The sequence below is a fragment of the Oreochromis aureus genome, linkage group 13 (genome assembly GCF_013358895.1).
Source record: "Oreochromis aureus strain Israel breed Guangdong linkage group 13, ZZ_aureus, whole genome shotgun sequence".
Lineage (NCBI taxonomy): Eukaryota > Metazoa > Chordata > Actinopteri > Cichliformes > Cichlidae > Oreochromis > Oreochromis aureus.
The window spans coordinates 25,933,189-25,955,133 of NC_052954.1; the positions used below are offsets into that span (position 1 = coordinate 25,933,189).

The following is a 21,945-nucleotide window of genomic DNA, read 5'->3' on the forward strand; positions in this document are numbered from 1 at the left end:
AGCTAAGTGGAGAGAACATGAACTTACTAAAGGTTTGCAACCAAGTCTTGTGTTATCAGTGAACAGTGCTGAGAGAAAAACAACAACAACAAGGTGCTAAGTTGAGCAGTATGCTGGATTTATGACTCTGTGGATGCATGAGTGTCTTCAGCAGAATCGTAGAAGGAGCAGTTGAGCTTTAGCAAGCGCACACGTTCACATGGACGCATACACCCACCCACAGTGCTCGGTGTTAAAAGGCTGCAGCCCTATCTCCCCGTCTATTTTTACTCTGTTTTGGTCCATTAAGATCAGCAGTGATGATAGTTAATGAGTGAAGCCCCTCGACAAAGCAGGCAGTAATCACAGAGTGGACACACACACACACACATGCCCACACTATTGATGTGTAGGCTATTGCATGTGTTTAAAACCATGCACACTTTAAAAACTTTATGTATATATTTGTATGAAGTATATAAGGTATACACTACTGCCATGTTTAAATGAGGACATAGTTACCCGTGTATCTTTTGCGTGGACTTTTCTATTTACAGTGGCATTAATTTTTCTTCTTTAAAGAAATTCAAAAGCAAGAGGTTTGAATTTATTTTGGATTTTCTTCCATTCACACGTAGTTTAAAGTATACCAGTAAGCCGAACTATAAACCACTCTACTAACATTTGGTTAAATGTCCCTGAGCAAGCAACATCTCAACCAGACACTTTTTTAGGAACACGCTTCTGGCATAATTCTATCTGTCTACCAGTCATCTGGGCAGAACTGGTAGACTTCTTTTAAACTAGTTGGTTTCCTGGCACATTCCATAAATTTAGCCTGCTTAATCCATTCCAAAACCAATTTTGCTGGGTATTTGTGACTGTTCATTCATTGAGCGTTCATGCCCATGATGATTGTATGTAAACTGACCACACTGGTGGCTGTAATAGAGTATAGCAGATATAAGTAGTAGTCTTTTTTCAAGACTGCACTGGACAATGAATGAATTCATTATCCCTGATGGTTTTTGCTTTACTTCCTGTCATGTGTTCCTAAAGGAAAAACTAATTCTATGATCTCTGCAGGCAGTTCTGGTTGGCAACGTGGCAGAAGATGACAGATTTATTAACAAATGTTAGCAAGGCTAACTCACTGAGCTACGATAGTGAAAATGGTAAGGACTGCTAAGCATCAGCATGTCAACATCGTCACTGTGAGCATTTAGCTCAAAGTGTTACTGTGCATGCACAGTTTGAAATTGGTGATTGCTTTTACTGAATCAGCAAAGTAATTTAAGTTTTTCACCCACAACAAGTAACACCTTCTAATTATAAGATCGTTGCATGTGGGTCCACCCTGCAGAATGTTGCTTATGACATTTATGAGTCAAATATCTGCTGCCATTTTGACACCTGTAAACAAAGTGAGTCACAACTGAAAGCAAGCAATTACATTTTTACCTAACGCCAGAATTCAGTCATTTGGGGGCAAGCATGGTTTACTCTTTGGTTTATTTAAGGACTTTATAGTAAAAATGGCAAAGGACAGTATATTAATCATAACATAAGCATCAGTTAAAAGAGAAATCCGAAATGTAGATTAGCATTGAGCTATGAAGAAGAGTTGTTTAACATGTTCACTGTAAACCTTTGATTTAACCTGAGTATTTTAAGTTATCTGTTACACATGAACAAAGGCAGCTTGTTCTTCTCCACAAAGGTCATGTTGATTCTTCAGCTTGATTTAGAGAAATTCTAACATCACAGACAATCTTAACAGTTAACCAGTAGTTTTTTCCTTTCCTTGTCAGCAGATGGTGACAACAAAACTTACATATCAAAGTCTAAAATGTTGTTACTTCAGGTAGACGTGACAGGTTTGTGCATGCAAAGGAGAGACTGTACATAAAAGATGGACATAGCCACTTAGGGATACAATCTGGGGGTAGTTATCATAAGTGCATAAACACTGGTGGAACTATTTATCTTTTGAAGCAAACTTCAGCTTCAGCTTTGGCTTGGCTTTTTACCCTCATAAGTTGACACTATGTGTGGAACTTGTCCGAATTATCAAGAAGTATTGCTTTGGGGAAAACTGGACCCCGCTAAACTCCATGGATGAGCCTTTCAAGAGCCAAAAGTTTAGCAATAGGAAAGAGGAAAACAGAGAGTTTGTTAGATTTTTTTTGTAGTAAAAAAACAAAGAAATCTTTATGTGATGATCCTTGATTGATGATACTTCATTCCTGAGTTGATGCTATGCTGAATAGGGAGAAGTACCAATGAAAGAACTTTCTACTTGAACTTCATCTCAGGGAACCTTTCTCTCCCACAGTGGGAGTCATTACACAGCAAAGCTGTGGAACCTCACAGTGGGATAACTGAGATGTCTCCTAAATGGCATGAAGAATGACAACATGGATGAAAGCACAGCTACATTTAGACCTTTAGTCATGATACAATTATTTAGACATGACACAACAGACCTGCAGTCCATTATCTAGTGCAACACACTTACACTAAAACTGTGAAGACCAACTAAATAGGAATCAAAGGTGTAACATACTTATTTCTAAAAGCTGAATTGTGATTATATCAGAATATTGTGTTAATAAACTATACTAGGCAAACTGTACAACAGAGCAAGATGCATTCATTTGTGGTTTTGGTGTGACGTTAGGAGAGTGTGAGCCATTAGCACTACTATTTTGATTTTGAAAAGAAAAAGAAAAAAGAAAAAAATCATATCACATTAGGTTTTTTCCACTAATCAGCTCTTTATGTAGCACCCAGTCCAAATCTTATTGATTCCTTCTGAAAACATACATTCATGGTAAAAAACCCCAAAACAAAACCAAAGTACACCCTCTGTCCATGCCAAGGTTTTATGTATTTGAACATAATAAAAAATCATCTTGAACTTGCCAGCTTCTAAAACTATTTACATGCAAGCCCAGATGAGCAACAGCACGTGACATTTTGCATTGTGACATTAGTTATTTAACAAAAGCTAAACCAAACTGCAGAATTATGGAGCCCCAACCTGTACCTCATAATGCAGCAATAACCTGAAGTAACTGTCATCTTGTTGTTTATGAATCTCTCGCGTCGTTGTGGAGAAATTTTGGGCCACTCTTCTTGACAGTAGTGCTCATGAACATTGAGGTTTCCAAGTATTCATTCATAATTGAAAACCCAGAGTGATGCCTTAATTACTTCTTCAACTGCTAATGAAGGTGGTGACGAGCAGTATAGCTTGCAGCATTGTAGCCTTCATTTTTAACTGTATGTTCCTACAATAGAATGGCTTTGAAAGCTCTTTGAACGGGTTTTAAAATGTTCTTTTTGTTATCGGGTTTGTGTAGGTAAACACTAAAACAAAGATCTTGTATGTTCTCATTAGGATTTGTGTCCGTGTGTGGGAATATAACCTTATAAGATTTTTTGGTTTGTTTATCAAGTTATGGCCTAAAATACCTGAGCCTGTTTGTAGAAAAAAATAAAATAAAGTAGCCATCTGCACAAGTCTGAATGGACACAAGCATATTTGACTTAAATGGCTGCATGTAAAGCTTTTTTCTTTCATGAACACTTACTGTGAGTAGCTTACCATCATTTTCTAGTGCGCATATATTTAATTTACCCAATGACATAAATTCCTGAATTTAATATCTATAGTTTGTGAATGTTCTCATTCTTTATTGGTCAATGGCCATCAACACAAGTGTAACTGAAAACCCTGATTTAGCTTTACAGCACGATAAGAAACATACCAATCAGGTTTATTGTCAAAAAAGATTTGAGATCAAGTTGACATTTTTTAATATTATTTTTGTTTCCAAACTAACTTTAGTTTTGAGCAATTATTTTATACTATTACTAAACCAATTTTTTTCTTTATTTTCTTTCTAAAAACAAAAAAGTATCATCCAGTAAGATAAAGGGAGACAAACAAATCTGACAATCAAGTGTTCTTCTGTTTCAGCTTCTCGAATGCATTCTTCTGAAAGGGCAGCATTTAGTATTGCAATCTTGTTGCAAACACCTTCCTCTCCTCTCTACAGGTGGTTTTAGCTTTTCTTTTCAAGCCTGTCATCTCCAGTGTTGCCTCAAGTGAGTGGGAAGACACATCATCACCCTTTTTGCTATGACTAGACTGCTTTAAGCTGATAGGATGGCAGCAGTAACTCAAATAACCCCTCATCACAACCTTGTTACAGCCAACCTTGAACCTTGAAGGAGATACAGCAACAGAAGACAATGCTAGGTAAAGTAATTAAGTAAAGTACATAAAGTTTAATTTTACATACATAAAGTCGCAAAGTGTTGATGACAATCTGACAAAGAACAAAGGGAGACAGTGACTATAAACGCACAGAGGGATGATAGGGGCAGAAAGGAGACACCTGGGAGACACAGCAGAACTAAATCAGAAAATATGACATGGGGAATTAAAAACTAAGACATGGGAACAGAGACAGATGACAATCAAAATAAAGAAAATGGCAAGACAGAAAAACACCTAATACAGAGAAATGACTTAACAACAGGATACAGGAAAACTCAAATGCAAACAAAGTATAACACCAGCAGAATTCATATAGCTAAGAAGGTCTGAGAATATTAACATAAAGAAACCAACCACAAATAACTGCTGAAAGTAAAAGAATACAAAACTCCAAATGCCACAAATACAAGAATACAAAGTATCAATAGACATAACTATAGACAAAAAACAAGGTTCCAGCCCCATCCCGGGGCAGACATTTAGAAGAACCACATCAGAAAGAAATTAAAAACCAAAAGATGTAAAACTCATAATATCCCAGTGTCACTGTCCATGGTGCTGAAATTCCTCCTCATTGTTTTCTAGGGTCCCCAAGGGTTTTCTTCTCCCTTAGAAAATGTACAAGTTCAAGACTCTGTGTGATAAGTAATCCTACAGTAATTTAGAAACGACAACTGAGGAATCACAGGTTATAATACGCCACATTAATTTTAACTTGTGACTGAGATGACCTAAAACAAACTTTATATAAAAGAACTTCTTTATGTGGTGTGGTAAACATATTTTTCACAGGGGGCATGCTCTTTTTGTTTTCTTTATGATCATCTCAACATGATCTGTATTTTTTACTAACTGACTGATTTATTAATTTTTTTAAAGCTATAGATGTTTTCCGGTTGACTGACTGTGAATCTAAATAAATGACATAAGGGTCCTAAAAGAGACATGAAGTGTGGATCGCCATTGGCAACACATTCCCTTTTGTTAAAAATAGATCCTGATAGGATCCCCACACAGAAACACCTGCTTCTCTGGGCACTGAAAATGGTTGAGGCGAAATGCACTCAGGGTGTATCCAGTTTGTTTATGTCACTGTCACAAATCTTTATGTCAATCAGATGAAACCCACAGGGATAAAGTAAAGGCCGCTTGGTGCTTCATGCTCATATGTGTCGACATGTTGTCATCTACACGTTATGTTCATGGTGTTTTCATTGAGAAGGTCTGATTGGTTGACCCAGAGTATAGCAATAATATTTTAAAACAGTTAAAATCTGAGGGGGGAAAAGGGATTGTGTAAGAGAGATAGCATTCTGTTTTAATGTTCAGCTTTCAGGAAAAACAACTCACATGCTGATTTTGACCCAAAAACATTTGCCTCCTTGACTGAAACACATTTAAGAATGAAAAAAAAAACAACCCCAACCTTTTGCCAACTTTTCTTTGGATTCCCACTAAACAAACTTTTGTCCTCAAACTTACGATCAGCTGGTTGTAAAAGGCAATGAGATCTCTACCCATCAAACAATCAGGCAGACAAAACACATCAGCTTTGAAAAATAAACCAAAATCTTTTATTTGGTGACTGGTTTACATCACTAAATACACTAAAGGCAGGTCTATGCACAGTTATAACTTCCTTGCTCTACATACTGAATAATGTAAAGTGATTATATGCATCTGTGTCCATTCAATGTGTGTCCTCCTCGCCTGTGAATCCCCCATGAAAAGAACATTTATGAATTCTCTGACAACTTGGTGTGCGCACAGTTCATGACTGCAATACTGAAAATGATTGGGACAACACTTTAATTTAACACAACTGTACATTAAAGAGCAATAAATTTATCTATCCCGTTGAAAGGAAATCAATTAAATCTTCCACTGTCAGTCTTTTGACTATTGTTCTGTTGACATTAAATGGGTCAACTGAACATTTCTAAATAAACAAATTTACAAATGGCACCACTGGCTGGAAACCAAATAAATCACATTTCATTTATAGTTTGAGTGGACAAATGCTTTACTTAAATGTGAGAGGATTACAGATACCCTGAAATGAAAAATGAAGACATAAAAACCAATGTTTTATTAACATTCAACATGTCAACTAATTGATTAAATTTAATGGAAAAGTTGTACCATTAGAAATAATCAGGGGAAATTATCCATTGAAAATTAATAGAAAAAAGTCATCTTAAAATCAAAATGTAACAAGTAGTCTGATGAAATTTGCATAAAGCTGTAATTTCACAAAAAGTTAACACTGTTAATGTTCCACTGAAGATCGGTTGTACCAATGCTCCACTGACAGTTAATGAAATGAGTCTGAATTTAATCACATAGATTTGAATGCTCCATTTAAAGTTAATTTGACAAGGGCTGGTTAGTTAAAACCAAAGTAAATATGCCAACTGAAATTTACTGGGAACGATTACGTTCTGTGTGCAAATGAAATTGGACTGAGTGTTATTATTTTAGTTTAACTTGACTGGGCCATTTAAAATCCCAAAAGCGGATAGGGCCAAATATCCTTAGATAAAATTCTGGATTGTTTTTTTTCCACTGGAAGTTAAACCTTTGTCTGACAAATTAAGGTTTGTGAGAGATTAATCAAGTTTATCTTCCATTGAAAGTGAGATATTGGCCAGTAAAGCTAGTATATCCACTGAAAATCAACCGGTATGCTATTTAAAAAAAACAAACACTTTTCTATCAATAGTCAATGGCTCAAATTTTCAACTGAAAGTTCATGGGACACATTTCTCTTAAATTTAACACTGCTGTTGTTCCCCAGAAATGTTTAATTGAAGAAGAGCGACCTCCTTTTTATCCACTGCTGCCATTTGTTGACACATGCATGTTGCTCAGTGCGGCCCGAAAATTCTTTTGCGATTAGCATTGTGTATATATATGTGGTATATATACAGTGAAAACGTGTACTGTGTAGATGAACAGATAGCTAGATAACCACATTGGAGAACACATCATTGTTGGTTGACTTCTGAATGTCCTTTGGATTAATACGGTGTTGTTTTTTCTGAATGAATGGTTTCATGAGGATGACTTGAGGTATTCACTCGAGCATGGGCTTCTCCTCAAAGTGCCTGCAAAAAGAACAGCAAAGAAAAGGCAGAGAGGAAGGTTAAAAAGTGCAATACATAATACAGCATTGACTAATAGTCTGGTACTAATTGTGTGAAAATTGTGTGAAAAGTTACTTCAGAAATTTAGCTTCATACTTGTCATAAAACTGGACCTTTTAACATTGTTTGTGCTTTTGGTGCCTTTTAGCACTTTTTAATGAAATTCTGACAAATAATATGGCCTGCTGTGTGGCACAGGCAGCCCAAAATTTTTGCATTTGGTTTTGGTGAGTTAAATCTAGGATTTCATTAATCTGTCAATTAGCACTAACTATCTGGTAATATGTCTGTGCATTGCAGCTGTACAGTTTATGACTGTAGGCTGATAACTTGCTGGCATGAGCATGCCTCACGTCTTAAGGCTCCAAAATTCTGAGTCAAAAGAAACCAATAGGTGTCATTGATGTTGATGTTTTTTTCCCCCATATGTTCCAAACACATTATTAACTACGTATGCTGCAGGAAGAACATTTGATTTTTTCTGAGCAGAGCAGCTCCATTGCTAATACTTTGAACAATGTCTGGAGCACATGTTGCAAAAGCAGCACCAAAACTGAGCAGATGATGTGGAGTCAAATAATGTTTTCACCTGATGTTAGCATTAAAAAAAAACAATGCTACATTAGCAATGGCCTCAAATCAAATATGAGTGGAGCTTCGGTAAGGAATGGTTTATGTCATTGTGTGCTACACGTGTAACTGCAAGTAACTGCATATAAGTGTGCATATGTGTCTGTACTTACCAGCTGATAGTTGTTTAGGAGATGGTCTACGTTTATGTCGTCGTAGCTCTCCTGGAAGGTTTTGGGTTCATCCCTGGACTCTTCGCTGGTTACAGGATCTTCTAGGCTGTGTGGTGTAAGGACATCAGGGAGGACAGAGGGGTTCAAGGTCCACAAATTTTTTTTAATTTTTAAATAAACACCTGACAGGTCTAAATAATCTGAAAGACTTGTCTTTATTCCTTTCCATATTTCTTCACAAACCATAACAATTGTTCAGTGTATTTTTTTCTAGTTAGATGAGTGTACCGCTTTTATTTGTGTATTAAGTGATTGAAGTGACAAAGTTTTGAAGACGCACAAGCCAATATATTAAGCAAAGTTGACTGTCTTTTTACTGTCTGGGCATTTTTAAGCAGAGATTTTTTTTTCCATTTTGGGGTTCTACAGGTCTTTTTCTTCACATAATCAAATGGACAGATTATCCGACGGACTCTGTATTTATTGTTTTTGTAAAAAAGTAGCTTTACAAATACATGTCCAGGTAATTCAAACAGTCTAGTCAATGAACCTTAAAATTAGGATTTGTTATAGCAAATGCTGCATGTTTTGCACAATATTCAGCTAAATTTGCTTTACTCAATACCCAAATAAAAAAAAGTATAAATACATTTGAGCAGAGCCACTTTATCAATTTACCAACTGGTTATTGTGATTTGCAACCATCACGCTCATTTATACATCAAAAAAAGCAGCATCCATCAAAATGGAGTGAAATAATCAAAGTAAATGTTCTTTTAGCTCCATTATTTTCTTAATGTCTGCTTCTGTTCATCCATAAGCAGTTTCAGAAACTACTACAGTGAAATAAAAAGTGAACACAAGGACTGATTCCTACCTTCTCTTTCCTGATAAGACAGAGTTCAGGTACTTCTTGACAGCCATCTGTTTGCGGAAGCGGCTGTAGTTGTCTGTAAAGATAGCGTCTGTGTGACGCTTTGCTGGCTCGTCCATCAGCTCATCACTGAACAGAAGAGATGACAGCAGAGTGATACCATAGCTCAGAGGGCAGCAGGTCTTAATGCAAACTCAGTGCAGCTCATGGTCTGTGACTCATGCTGTCATGCGTGTGTGCATGGGTGTGTGTTCCTCTAGAATATATAAAAACAAGATGTGATGTCACTGATTAACCTTTAAAATATGTGTGCAATTACAAAATGCATAAACTCTTTCAATTGTAAATATAAGTAAATATAACATTTCTATGAAGTCTTCATAAACTCATTTCTTTTGTTTGTATTTAATTTGATTATATGACTAAATGTTATCAATGAAAAAAAATATGAACTTTGGGGGTTTGGAGAAAAATCAATTTTCAACCTAATTTATAGCTTTAAGGTAAAAATCAAACTGTACTTTACTTTTATATTTTGATGGTTTATGGTCAACAACTGGTCCTTGACTGTGGTTTTGGTCAATGAACAACGAAATTTTCTACAGAGAATGAGCTTTGTTTATTTATTCATTTATTTATAATTTTCTGAAACCTTCACATTTCTTTATAATCCGAAAATATTTTAAACGCATCTAAATGCTCCTCAAGTCCGGACTGACAGATTTACACACGAGTTTATAAAGCCTAAACATGAATCATTATATATATTTAATAAAAAGAAAAGGGTTGGGCATGAGAAAGAACCACAGCTTTCTCAAAAGCGAAATTCAGCATGCTTTCTGAGGGATTATTTCACCTACCTGACCCGCTTTCCAATCAGAGACTCCAGGTACCTCCGTGCTGATAGCTGTCCCAGGAGTTTGCTGTATCCGCTGGTAAACAGACCATCTGCGTGTCTCGTCGCTCTGCACAGATTCACAAGGCATTCACATTAAAAACCCGGATACTTTTAATTCAAACTAAACCAGAGACATACCCATCGTGCTTATGATTGTAACAGAATCTTTTATTACTTTTGCTGTATGAAAAATTATGTAAGTTTCTCAGTAATATGATAGTGTAATGACAAATAATGATCAAATGTCTCTAATTTTACCCCCAACAAGTTTCTTAAATAGTTCCAAATTGGTCGCTATTGTAGAAGTCCGATGCCTACATTTAATGAACGGTTCATTCAGCTATGGAAACAGTTAATCGCATACCTCATGGTATTTATTAGCGAGGAAACTTTCTCCCCTCTTTCAGTTTCATATCCATGTCATCTGCGCTCAGCAAAACCAATAAGTTAAACAATTTACTCAAGAACATAAAAGTTTCAGCTCCAGAGTCTAAAGAAAAGGCTGTTCGTCCTACCATACAGTGTTGGGTACATTTACTTCTCTATACGTTTTGTTGGAAATAACACGTGCTTGCCCTTACCTTATGGTTGTGTGCGGTAGACTTAGGGTCCGGGAGTACAACACACTGCACAGGGCTATTAGGAGAAGCAGGTGGGGGCCGGTTCGTTGTACCATCGCTTTATACCTGAAGATGGAAATGGTGAAGAGTTATGCTCATTCGGTCTGGAACACAGAAAGTACATCTGATCGTGCCGACAGAGGAAGGATATCCTTTATCCGGAATTACGCGCAACAGTCCAGTTCAGTTTCTCGAGGCAAATGCAAAGAAGAGAGGACTATTTGTGGAATAAACTATAAAAAAAAATCCCCTTTGATGACGATCTTGACATAGAGAAGACAAGAAGCCATCGGAATCCAATGCGCAATTGCGCGCGTCGCCGTCACAGGGTAGGACTAAAGATTTAATTCCACATACCACATACTTTGACTGTGTTGGCGCAACTAATCTGAAATGGTATTGAAATTTACAATTCAAAAGAGTTATTGAGAAAACGCTTGCGATCTCCATCAAAATACCACGAGGAAAATTATCACCTGAAGTCTAAATACCTTTATCAGTAACTTTTGCTTCAAAATTTCTTTTTAACTACTCAGTTCTGTGACTCTCAGTGCAGTGAGAGTTCGATGTTGACTGAAGAAACTAAATAAAAGCGTTTATCTTCGAAAGGTTGTCAGGGAAATAACCGTTACCAAACACTGTTAAAGCAACTCAGTTCAATTTTGTCAGGAAAGAAAAACATCTGGCGCGGTCCCATGCGTAATTGTGCACAGCGCGGATGTGTCTAGGAGTTTTATTACCCTTCGTCAAGAAGTGTAAAGCCTTCAATTGCTATTTAAACCAAAACAAGTAGTTTATTCAATGTAAAACGCAACTTTTAGTTATTAGTAAAGAGTTTCCAAAAGCAGATGGAAGCCGGCATAACACCAAAACTAAAATCCCACCAAATACGAAAAATAAACACAAATTCTCAAAGAAACCCCAGAATTACTGTGATACAAATGAAAATCTTACATGTGCGCTAGAGAAAGTTGTCTGGTTTGGTTCTCTCTGCTGTGCTGCCCAGACTCCTGATCTTGAGTCGCTTCTTTATGTCCACACTGCTGCTCCGATGTTTCCTCACTCTCGTTCTCCTTTGTCTTTCTGTTTACCTTCAGCTCTGCTGCCGTTTTATACACCTGGATATTCCTCAAGAAGCATCAGACTCATCAGGGGCCTGAGACGTCAGTGGGTCGCTGCTTTCGTCATTGGTGTTGCTCACGGAACCAAAGAGGCCTATGGTGAAATTAGTGGGGAGTGTTATTCTGTTTCTTCTGATTAATCGCAGGAATAACTAACTTATATGCCAGGGTTGATGTTGTTGACTCATCTGATCATTTCCCCATGAGTTCCCCATCGTGCAAAACTATAGTGCAGGTCAGGGAGAACTGGAAATTGGACTGGAAATGAAACCGAAAGCCCTGAGACCTGAATGGAAACTAGAATAAGAATTAAACAGGTGTGAATTTCAAATGTTAACATGATTTTATAAATAATTTTATTGTATAGCAGCCCTTTGTTGTCATCCTGAAAATGGGCATTTGAAAAGTGCATGAGCAATGGAGTTTAAAAAGACTTTTTAGCTGTGGATGAATATAAATCATGAACTTGGAAGCTTTTTTCTGACTGATTTTCTGAGGTACAGTGCTGATTATGTTTTACATTTTTAGATCTGGAGCATAAAAACGTCAATATAGAACAAAAATTAAAAGCAAGACCTTAAAAAATCACAAATTATTTTGTTTAAATGGATTTAATACCTTTTTTCTTTTAATGAGCTGCTTTTTAAAGACTTCCTGGTTTCAGAAACAATGTCATCAAAGTAGATTTACCATTAAAAATGCAACGTGGAGCCACTGTGGCAATTAAAATATTTAATTAAAAATAATTAAAAACATGTTCTTCATATTTATTTTCATGCCAACACATCTCTCAAACATTTCAGTGTGCATTTCATTGCCTGATGAAAATGTCTGATAACTAGTGGAGTGTGACATTGGGATGTTTTACACAATTTCCACTGGCCTTTGAATGTTCAGACACTCTGATAAGAAATTATTTTAATGTGTGTATACATGTGCATGTAATAACCACATGTTCACTCCACTTTTATTCAGCATATCTGAGGTTTTACCATTCCATCTCTCTCAACCAGAGTTTAAAAGTGTTTAAAAGTTATAAATGTATGTGAAGTGTAGATGAAGAAGATGTTCTAGCTTATTTTTATTTCCATCTACTTAATCATTGACACAAACAGTAATTCCACAACAATGCTACCAAAAAAAATCCTCTATTGCTGCTATTTATACCTTCTCGTTTAAATCTAAAGTGAGTGCTGAGCATCATTGATAGTGCTGAAAAGAAAATGCCATGGATATTGCAGATTACACCTCCAATAACCCCCAAAAATTACAGGATGTTTGCAAAGTACTGATGCTGCTTTCTATTTCAGGTTGTATTGGGCTTTAAACAAAAGAATAGCATACAGGACTGAAGTGTTCCTGAGTCCACCCACAGTGTCCCTGATGAGTCTGATTTGCTCTGCTGGAATGGCACAGTGAAATAGCTGTGACGTCAGCTGGCGCCTCATCCATCCATCTTTCCGTCCATCCAAATGAGTGTGAACCATTTAGCCAATATCACCGGAGAGGGAAAAGATGATTGGCTCAGACATGGGAAACAGAGAGAGAAAGCGTGACTGTGTGCTGCCTTTAGGTGAGAGTGCAAAGCTGAAAAAAATAAGCACAGAAACAATACACAGGATTGTTGTTGAATTAAACAGATAAACACAATCCTGTTACAATTATATGTCAACTTGCACAAATTTTATAGATGTTTTGAAGATATGAAATATTCGATCTGTGTCATGGTTCCTGGGTATGGCTCAAGGGTTTTGAGTCATTTTGTGGATTCATATTTAATATTCTGTGCATTCTGTTTGATTTCGATGTCTAGCTTTTAAGTTTTTGATTATATTTAGTTGTTTTTTTTAAATTTATTTTTGTTTTCATTTTAGGGATCTTGAGCATTAATTCTTGTTGTCATGAAGCATAGAATTAGGATCCAAATGCAGGCTGCAGAAACAGGGACAAGCTGTTTAGTCTATGAACCTAGTTTTGAATACTTGGTCTTTATTTAGCTTCTGTTTTGATGAATTCCTCATGCATTTACTTCCCTCTGTTTTTCTGTCTGCTCTTTCCTCTTTCTTGTTTTCCTGTGTTTATACCTTTATCCTCCAGTATTCTTTTGTCTCTGTCTTTATGTTTGAGTCTTTTTGTCTCTGTGTTCAGTAATGTGTCTTCTGGGTTGCTACCTATTTCGCTTTGATAGATGGCTCTTTCTAGGGTCTTATTTAAAGGTCTTCTAATCATCCTGATTACTTTCAGTTGTGTTTTGTTCCATGGCTATTCCTAATCAGCCCTAACTCTCTAAAAAGTCTCTGTTAATCTCCATAGTTCTCCATAGTGTGTTACTTTGACCCTGGTCTTTGTTCCTCGCTCCTAGTCCAACTTTGAACTGACTCTTAATAGTTAATGTCTTTGACTAATGACTTTTTAAAACTTTAATAATATTAAAAACAAATCATTTTAACATTTAAGTATTCACCTTTTTTGTTTTACCCTTTTGTCAACTCAGAAATTTTATTCAGAATTTACCTGCAGTTGAATATTTACCTGTGCCTGAAATCGCTCAATATCTTCTTACTTATAACTTTCAAAAGTTTAACATATTTCCCAGTTTTTAGCATTTGATTTAAATTGCCAATAAATTGTAATTTATGCTGATATTTACGTATATATCATTGTATATTTTGTGTATGTTCCCATCCTGTGTTGTTATAACGTGTCCAGGGATAATCCAGGGATTATTTCTATTTTACTTGCATTATTAATTTTATTATTATTGATTTATATTTATAGACACATCTAAAAAATGCAATGAGCTCTGCTTCATTGTTTCAGCACTTATTCAGAAACAGGTCTCTGGTGCTCTCAAGAGACACAAGTTTATGAAAGAGAGGGGAAAAAAGCCCAGTCATCAAAACAAGTTGGTTAGGGTCCATCAAACATTTGTGCCCAGGAGTCTGTAACTTCATCTGGGCACAATCACAGCACAAATAAACAGTTATTGATAATGAAGATGACAGCAGAACGAAAAGACACAACTTAGGCCTGAGGCTGATCTTTGGAGAAGGCTGAATATTGGTGGCTGCTCCAGATTTGGCAGGAGGCAAGGACAGGTTACAGAACAGTAGACTGGATGATGTCCTCCTGTACGTAGTCCATGTTCTGTGTTTAACTTCGAGATTTAAAGACTTATCAACTCTCTGAGAAATGAACCAAAAACAGTGCAGTTCTTGTTTTATTAATCAGCATGCCATAAGAATGTTTTCAGTATACAATCTTCTATAAGTTGCACAAAACAGGTACTGTGCATTCAATTTCACAAAAAATATATAAAAGACTTGAGGGCCAACTGTTATGTGGAGTGAAAATCCTGCAACCTATTACATTAAATACATGCAGAACAGAAGTAAAACAGAATATAATCAGGGAAATGCCAAAAATAAACATGTGTTTCTTATTGGCGGTTCAGAATTGGCTCACTAATGACCACTGTGCATCTCGCCCTGTCACGATCCTGGGTGTTTTGACCCAGCGTTTTGATTTTTAGCTTATCTTGATGTTTATGGTTTATGTTTAAGTCCTTTAGGTTCATTTCTACTAGTTATTGTTTATTCTTGTCTTTCTTTGCCTTATGCATTACTTTGTATTTCTCCATCAGCCATATTAAACGGCTCGCTTTTTGTTAATTCAAGTTCTGTTTCACATTCCTTTGTGTCTGCATTTGGGTCCAGTATTCACAATACAGTCTGCTTCTGCATATTGTGACATTCCCAGTATTAGATCTTTTCTTATATATTTATCTTATTGTATTAAAAAATAAAACTTCCATCATTTATATTAGCAGTAAGTGACATTGTATGTGATGTTTAATACATGGTTTTGCATTTACTTGACTGTTTACTTCACCACATGTTCTGCATTATGATATCCTCCTAAATGGACTGCATTTATGTAGTGCTTTTCTGAAATTATCTAAATCTTGACTGCTCAATATTTCAGCCAGTGATATTGTGGATCTCGTCTAAATTATGAATACAGAAAAGTACCATCAGATATTGATCAACAATGCAATTCTGTCTGGAAAACATTTGATGGCTCATTTTTCAGCATCAGAATCATCTTAAACACACTGTCAATGCAGTAAAAGCAGACATGGATAGAGAAAACAAATAAAGGGACAATGTCAGTCATAGATTGGCTTCCCCAGAGCCTCAACATTATCGAGATAGTGTAGGATTATCTAAAGGCACCCAGCATTCAAAGATCTTTCGATGCCCTCCTGGAAGCCCAAAGAAATATTCCTGAAGACTATTTGAAGAAATTACTAATCTTGAAGAATAAAAGGTAGTCATACCAAATGTTGACTTTCAAGCTTGTTAGAATTGTAAAAACTCTGTTTTTGTTACTTGTGGTATATTTTTATGTATGCTTACATGTTTCAGTAAATCACTGCACCTAGTTCTCATTTTCCCTGCAAAATATAAAGAAACAAAGAGTGGTTCATGATTTTTGCTGAGTGTGTCTGAATGGAAAATGTGAAAAATATGATTCATTTTGCTTGCATTTGCAGTTGTTCACCTGATGATTACTGCAAATTTTATTTACCTCTTCGTGACAAGAAAGTCTCTGGCCCCTATCTGGTCCTTGATATCTCGTCATAGTCAGCAGATGAACCCCCCTTTACCTCCTCGCCCTCCCTCTTCTCAGTCATGATGGCACTATGTGAAACCTTAATGTGATCAGTCCAGAAAGAAAGTAGATTATGTAGAAGTCCATGGAGAAAGAGCTGGTCTAATTGACAGCAGTGATTGGAGGCAGATCTGTGCAGGAAGAGGAAGCTGATGGAGGAAAAACATCAGCATTAATATGTGGGTCTTGATGGAATGTACGGAGGAAAACGTTCCTATAGACATGTAATGGGTCACCTCTGCACACAAGATGGCACAGAGCACTGAGGTCAACAGGAATCTGATGCCTTTTTCTTTTTTAAAAGATTTTATTTGGCACTTTAAATACCGCTACTAGAGTAGTACTGAGTTCACGTCTACTAAAGCAACTAACTTTGTTGTTATTTCTAAACTCAAACCTGCTTTTGCATGAACTTGCAGTCACTATTACGCAACAATCCATAAGTAACTCACCAGGTTGGATCATGGCTCACTAGGGGAAGAAATAAGCCCTGGTTCTGCACCAGTCAAGCAACATTCATTGAGGTCTGTGTGCCTTGTGTATAGCAGATATACATAACATTATAACAGATAATAAAATACTTGATACAAATTAAATTAATCTGTGTTAATTCTGTGTTTAAGAAAATATGTAAGCTCCATATAAGCACAATAGTGTGCTGAGGACTAAATAATATACCCGGCCATTGAATAGTGAAATAATCTTGGCCTTTCTTGAGAATTCAAAATGCAAGTGATGTCACCTGAATAACTGACGACTGTGTAAAGCATTTGATGAAACCAGCAAAGATCAGCTGAAAGATCAGCTGAAACCAGCATTACATTTTTGTGAATTTTTGCAGTGTAGTTGTGTATTGAATATTACATATTGTCATATATAGATGCAAAATTTACATATCTGTTTGCACTTAGTATGGTCACAATAAATGGGTGCACACTGAACCAAGCATTAGCTGTGTAGGCTTCTCTGAAAGAGTCAAATGCAGGACACAGTTTTAATGAAATCATCACATGTAAGGTTGACAGCTGGAACTTTGATTAGGTAAGTGTTTTCAAGTGATCTAACAAGAGTCGGGGCTTCCCTTCTCTTTTACCAGGGCAGTACTTAGAGCGCTGGAGCACGTGAGATGGCTGGTTAAGTGAGAGTTTGACAGACATGTTTGAAAGTAGGCATTTAGCAGGGTTTCCAACAGAATTCCTTAAAGCATAAAAGGAAGGAGAAGACAGACAGGTTAGTACAGAATTTATTATACCCGAGTAAGCAGGTAAGTTAGCCTAAACTATAACATCAAATATGAGATGAGCATTTGTGTTCTTTTGGGGCTTTAAACAAAAGCAGTGGTTTTCACCTAGGACTCCCTCATGGATGAAGTTTTTGCCCAGTCTCTTTCTTATTGTTGAATCACAACCTAAATTCAGCCAAGTGGCCTGCAGTTCATTAGATGTTGCTCCGGCCACTCCTGGAAATATTCATCTCTGTTCCAAGTTTTCTCCATTTGTGGAGAATAGCTTGTATTGTGGTTCACTGGAAATTGTTTGTAACCCTTTCCAGACTGACAGATGTCAATAACTATATTTCCTCACGTGTTAGAGTTTGTTAAGCTTGTGGGATGATGTGTTATTTTTTAGTGGGGTAATGCAATTACTTTTTCACAAAGGGCGAGGTAAGTTTGATTAGGATCATTTAGAAAGTTTTACTTAGGTACCTTTGTCTATTATTAAAATTTGTTTGAACTCTTTTAAATAGCAGGACAATAATCTAGCAAGGAGTGGTGATGGTGGAATCCAAGTTTAAGTACAGCACTGATTGAAGATGGAGATCAGATGTCCCCGCTGAGACTTTGGCCACCATTGCAAAAGACTGGTTAGTGACATCCATGCTTACATTCACAAAGAGGAGAGAGACGGGGAGACGGAGAGTGAAGGCAGGCCTACAACTGGACGACAAAGAGGGGCACTGACATTAACAAGTCTGTCAGACACAGACTCTGCAAAATGAGTCAAATCAACTACAAGGAGACATAAAATAACCACAAACCAATGAAAACAAAGTACAGGGAGAACACGAGCTGATGTAAAATTACTACAAAGTAACAGAAAAAAAGAAAGTGACACAACCAGCTCAAAGTGGCAGAACATACACAGTCTGATGTAAAAAACAAAAAAACAAAAAACAAAAACAACAACAACAACAACAACAACTCTGAGATCCAAAAACTATAAGAAGTAAACACACTAATAATTAACTCAAATGTTGAAAAGAGATGTAAAGGGACAAAAAAAGGTGGGGGTGGAGGGGTGTAATCCATCTGCATTTTTTAAAGGTTACAAATGTGGAAAAAATTATGAGTGAAATCCAATTTTAGGTCCAAATGGTGTCTGTGTGAGAGTCGGCAGCGTGACTCTCCCACCTGACGGTGTGAAGAGGGGAATCCCCTGGCTTGCTGAGTGCCTTCTCTGCACCACATTATCCAATTAGCAAGCCACATAGAGCGACAACTCTGATGGCAGATTGCTGCCTGCAGCCTGATGGGACTCGCCCAGGTCTCTCTGCCACCTTAGTTAATCTCTCTCGTGAGTTTATGTGGCAGGTAGGGAGAGACAAAGTAAAGATACTGAGGTAAAAGTGTAAAGGAAAGATAGATGATGATAGAAAGTGTGTAAGAGAGATAGAAACCAAGGCAGAGGCAAGTGACTGAAATAAAGATGGAGAGAGATGAAAGGAAAACAGGATCGAGGGATCCTAGAAAAAAAATGCAAGCAAGTTAGGGAAATAAAAGCCTATCTGTCAATTTTTATTTTCAGGTCAAGCTTAAAATAAAGGGAAAAGGACGCTTGAGTGTGAAATATATGAAAAGGCCAGGGAAAGTTTACATTTTCTGTTGACAGCAGTGTTCAAAACATTTGATGCATGCCTATTTGATGCTCTAAATTAATTTTAACGACAGGAAAATGTTATAAAATATTTACGCCATATGAAGATGTTTTTCATATCGCACAATGACAGACAGATGACTCATGTATGTGGTGTATAGTCTCTGAAGACAGACAATGTTAAGAAAGCTTTAGAAAAATGACCCAAAACACAAAGGTTCCTCACTATAACCCTGAAATGCATTACTTCATCTTATCTGCATATATTTTGCTATATGTATATAATCCTTTGAATTTTTCAGAAGGTAGTAGGAATAATTTGATGTTAACTGTAAAAATATAGTGAAAAAAAGAGTATGAATGACTTCTCTTCCCACCGGTGATTGTGTAGAGAGGACGATATCAAGACATCCCTCTACAGATGAATGGCAGGCCTTTGCACTCGTCTGAAATGTCGTCATAGGTGATGTTTCAAACTGGTTTTCGTCTCCCATGTGAAAAGATTCTTCTCTTCCAGGCTCAGCATGGACCCAGTTGGGTTAGGTGATGGATTGCCATTGACAACCAGAGGAGATTAGTCTGATACATTACAGCTAAACTCCCCTGATGGTTTAAACCTAGTTTACTGCAGCAGGATACAGGCTGCATTCAGAATTGAAAATGAAGACTGGGCCAACACTGCCGGATGAAATTTGGGAAATGAACATCATTAATGCTGTAATGCAAATGACATGTTTATGACACCTAACTTCCTCCCTAATGAACTCAATAATAGCATTAACTGCTATGTGCCATTTTAGAACATCTATAGGTTGGAAAAAAGTAAAATAATTAAGACTTTTGTATTCCTTAGCTTGCAAACAGTTAAACTGTCTTGGGAAAATGTGGCGAGAATCTGACTGATATCATTTTTAAGTCATGTGAAACACTGAGCTGCAGTCAGACTGTGATTAGCCTGCCACATCGTAACAGGTCAACTTGAATAATCATATAGGTTATTCAAGCTGAGTGACCATAAAGGTAATTTGTCACTACCTACTGAATTCAACTTATAGTAATGTAGTGTAGTGTAGCACAAAGGTTTAGGGAATAATGAGGTTGTCATATTTAGGTACTAGTGAGACTCACCAAGCAGACTCAGCTTAGAGCTGAAGGAAGTTCAGTACAACATCGAATGGTTAATGGGAGCTAGCTAAGTATTAGCAGGTTATCCAGGAGGCAAGTATTGTGAGTCAGTGAGTTAATGGAATCAGAGTCAGCCTTACTCGACAGCTGGGTTTCCAAAGAAGAGTGGGTTGAGTACAGGAAAAATCTGTGTCTGTGGAGTCAAGAGGATGCTAAGGGGTGAAAGAACAGCAGGAGCAGTCGCCAACCAATTGGTAAGTTGATCTTCGAGCTAACAGATCACAAACAGGATTTCCAGGTAGGTTGCTACAGGGAGCACAGATGAACATGGTGAAAAAATAAGAAGCTTCAAAATGGGTTACAAACTGAGGCAGCTGTATTAAAGGAAATGGTCTGGCATTGAAGGCGGTACCCCAAGTCCTTCTCATACTCATACTACCTAATGAGTCCATTACCAACAGGTGGGAAAACACTGACTAACACTGATGAACTGATGAACACCCTTAGGTGGAATACTTCAGAATATAGAGTTGAAGGGGGGGACCTCATAATACACGATTGGATTTAAGATTGATTCCACCCTCACAGAAATGGTGATAGCCTTGGCATTAGAAAAAGACTGCACGCCGAGCAGTAATACACTTCACTAAGTTGCTTTTTGTTTGTTTTAATTGTTTTGCTGCTGCTGAGCAGACTAAATAAAAATAAATAAATAAAAAATTATTTAATTAAAAAAATCCCAACATCTGGATTATGGTTTTAGTTTTTGAAAACACAAATTCACTTATCAGCTTTTTAGGATACTATCACAATGCGTTCCCTGACCAACAGATCAAATGTTTTAATTATTAAAATGACTGAAAAATGGCAACAAATTAATACATTAAAAAGATTGAACCATCAAACTTTGATATATTTTTTGGGTGGGGATTTGAGGCTCCTCCTTTTCCATGAAATGGTCTGGTGATCATCAGATACAGCTAACAAACCAATAACAGGTCAAAACAAAGCATCTCGCTGGCTGATCCAATCAATTACTAGCCTTAGGTTGAAATAGGTGCACTCTGTTGTCTTTTATAATATTGAATACAAGGTTAGTGATGGTTCATTGTTAAAAAGAAGATAGAGATATGCAGTGCAATAAACATGCAACAGGCTGTTGTCTCCCATAATAAAGTCAGCGTTGGTAAATCCATCCATTCACTCTGACATGCTCCCGACAAGGCTGGGCTTGTACTTTTTGTATCTTTGACTAAGCAAAGGTTTTATAATCAGAGGGTAAAATCAAGGCTTTGTGTACAACCTGGTCGAAAGTTATGATTTCAGGACATGAACAAAAGACAAGGTTGACAAGATTATCTGGGTTGTAGAAAGAGTCCGAAAAATCCCAATCTGTACCGATAACAAACAGGCGGAATAAGAAGCACACAGGGAGACATATACAGACACTTGATAAAGACGAAGGGGGAGGACAGGACTATTTATACACGCTGGATAATCAGGGAATTGGAAACAAGACTAGACAAGAGTCGATAGGAGTAGACAATCAGGACAATCATGGGGGAAGAAAAAATACTCAAAGCCACATGCACATAAAAACTTAA

General features: G+C 36.9%; 1 protein-coding gene across 1 annotated transcript; it reads right to left on the bottom strand.

Moving 5' to 3' along the window:
• Positions 1-5,813: 5,813 nt before the first annotated feature.
• On the bottom strand, positions 5,814-11,628 carry LOC116324849 (vasoactive intestinal peptide). Its single transcript, XM_031745614.2, has 6 exons — positions 11,503-11,628; positions 10,510-10,614; positions 9,891-9,995; positions 9,034-9,159; positions 8,157-8,262; positions 5,814-7,374 (listed from the first exon to the last, which is right to left on the bottom strand). Coding segments are annotated over exons 1-6 (453 nt in total). The 5' UTR covers positions 11,505-11,628; the 3' UTR covers positions 5,814-7,365.
• Positions 11,629-21,945: the final 10,317 nt, after the last annotated feature.

Bases quoted from the DNA above. Each gene is read 5' to 3' on its own strand.
- LOC116324849 (XM_031745614.2), bottom strand. The intron at 9,996-10,509 runs GTAAGGGCAAGC...GAATCTGTGCAG, and splicing joins CTACCGCACACAACCATAAG to AGCGACGAGACACGCAGATG. The intron at 9,160-9,890 runs GTAGGTGAAATA...TCTTCTGTTCAG, and splicing joins CTGATTGGAAAGCGGGTCAG to TGATGAGCTGATGGACGAGC.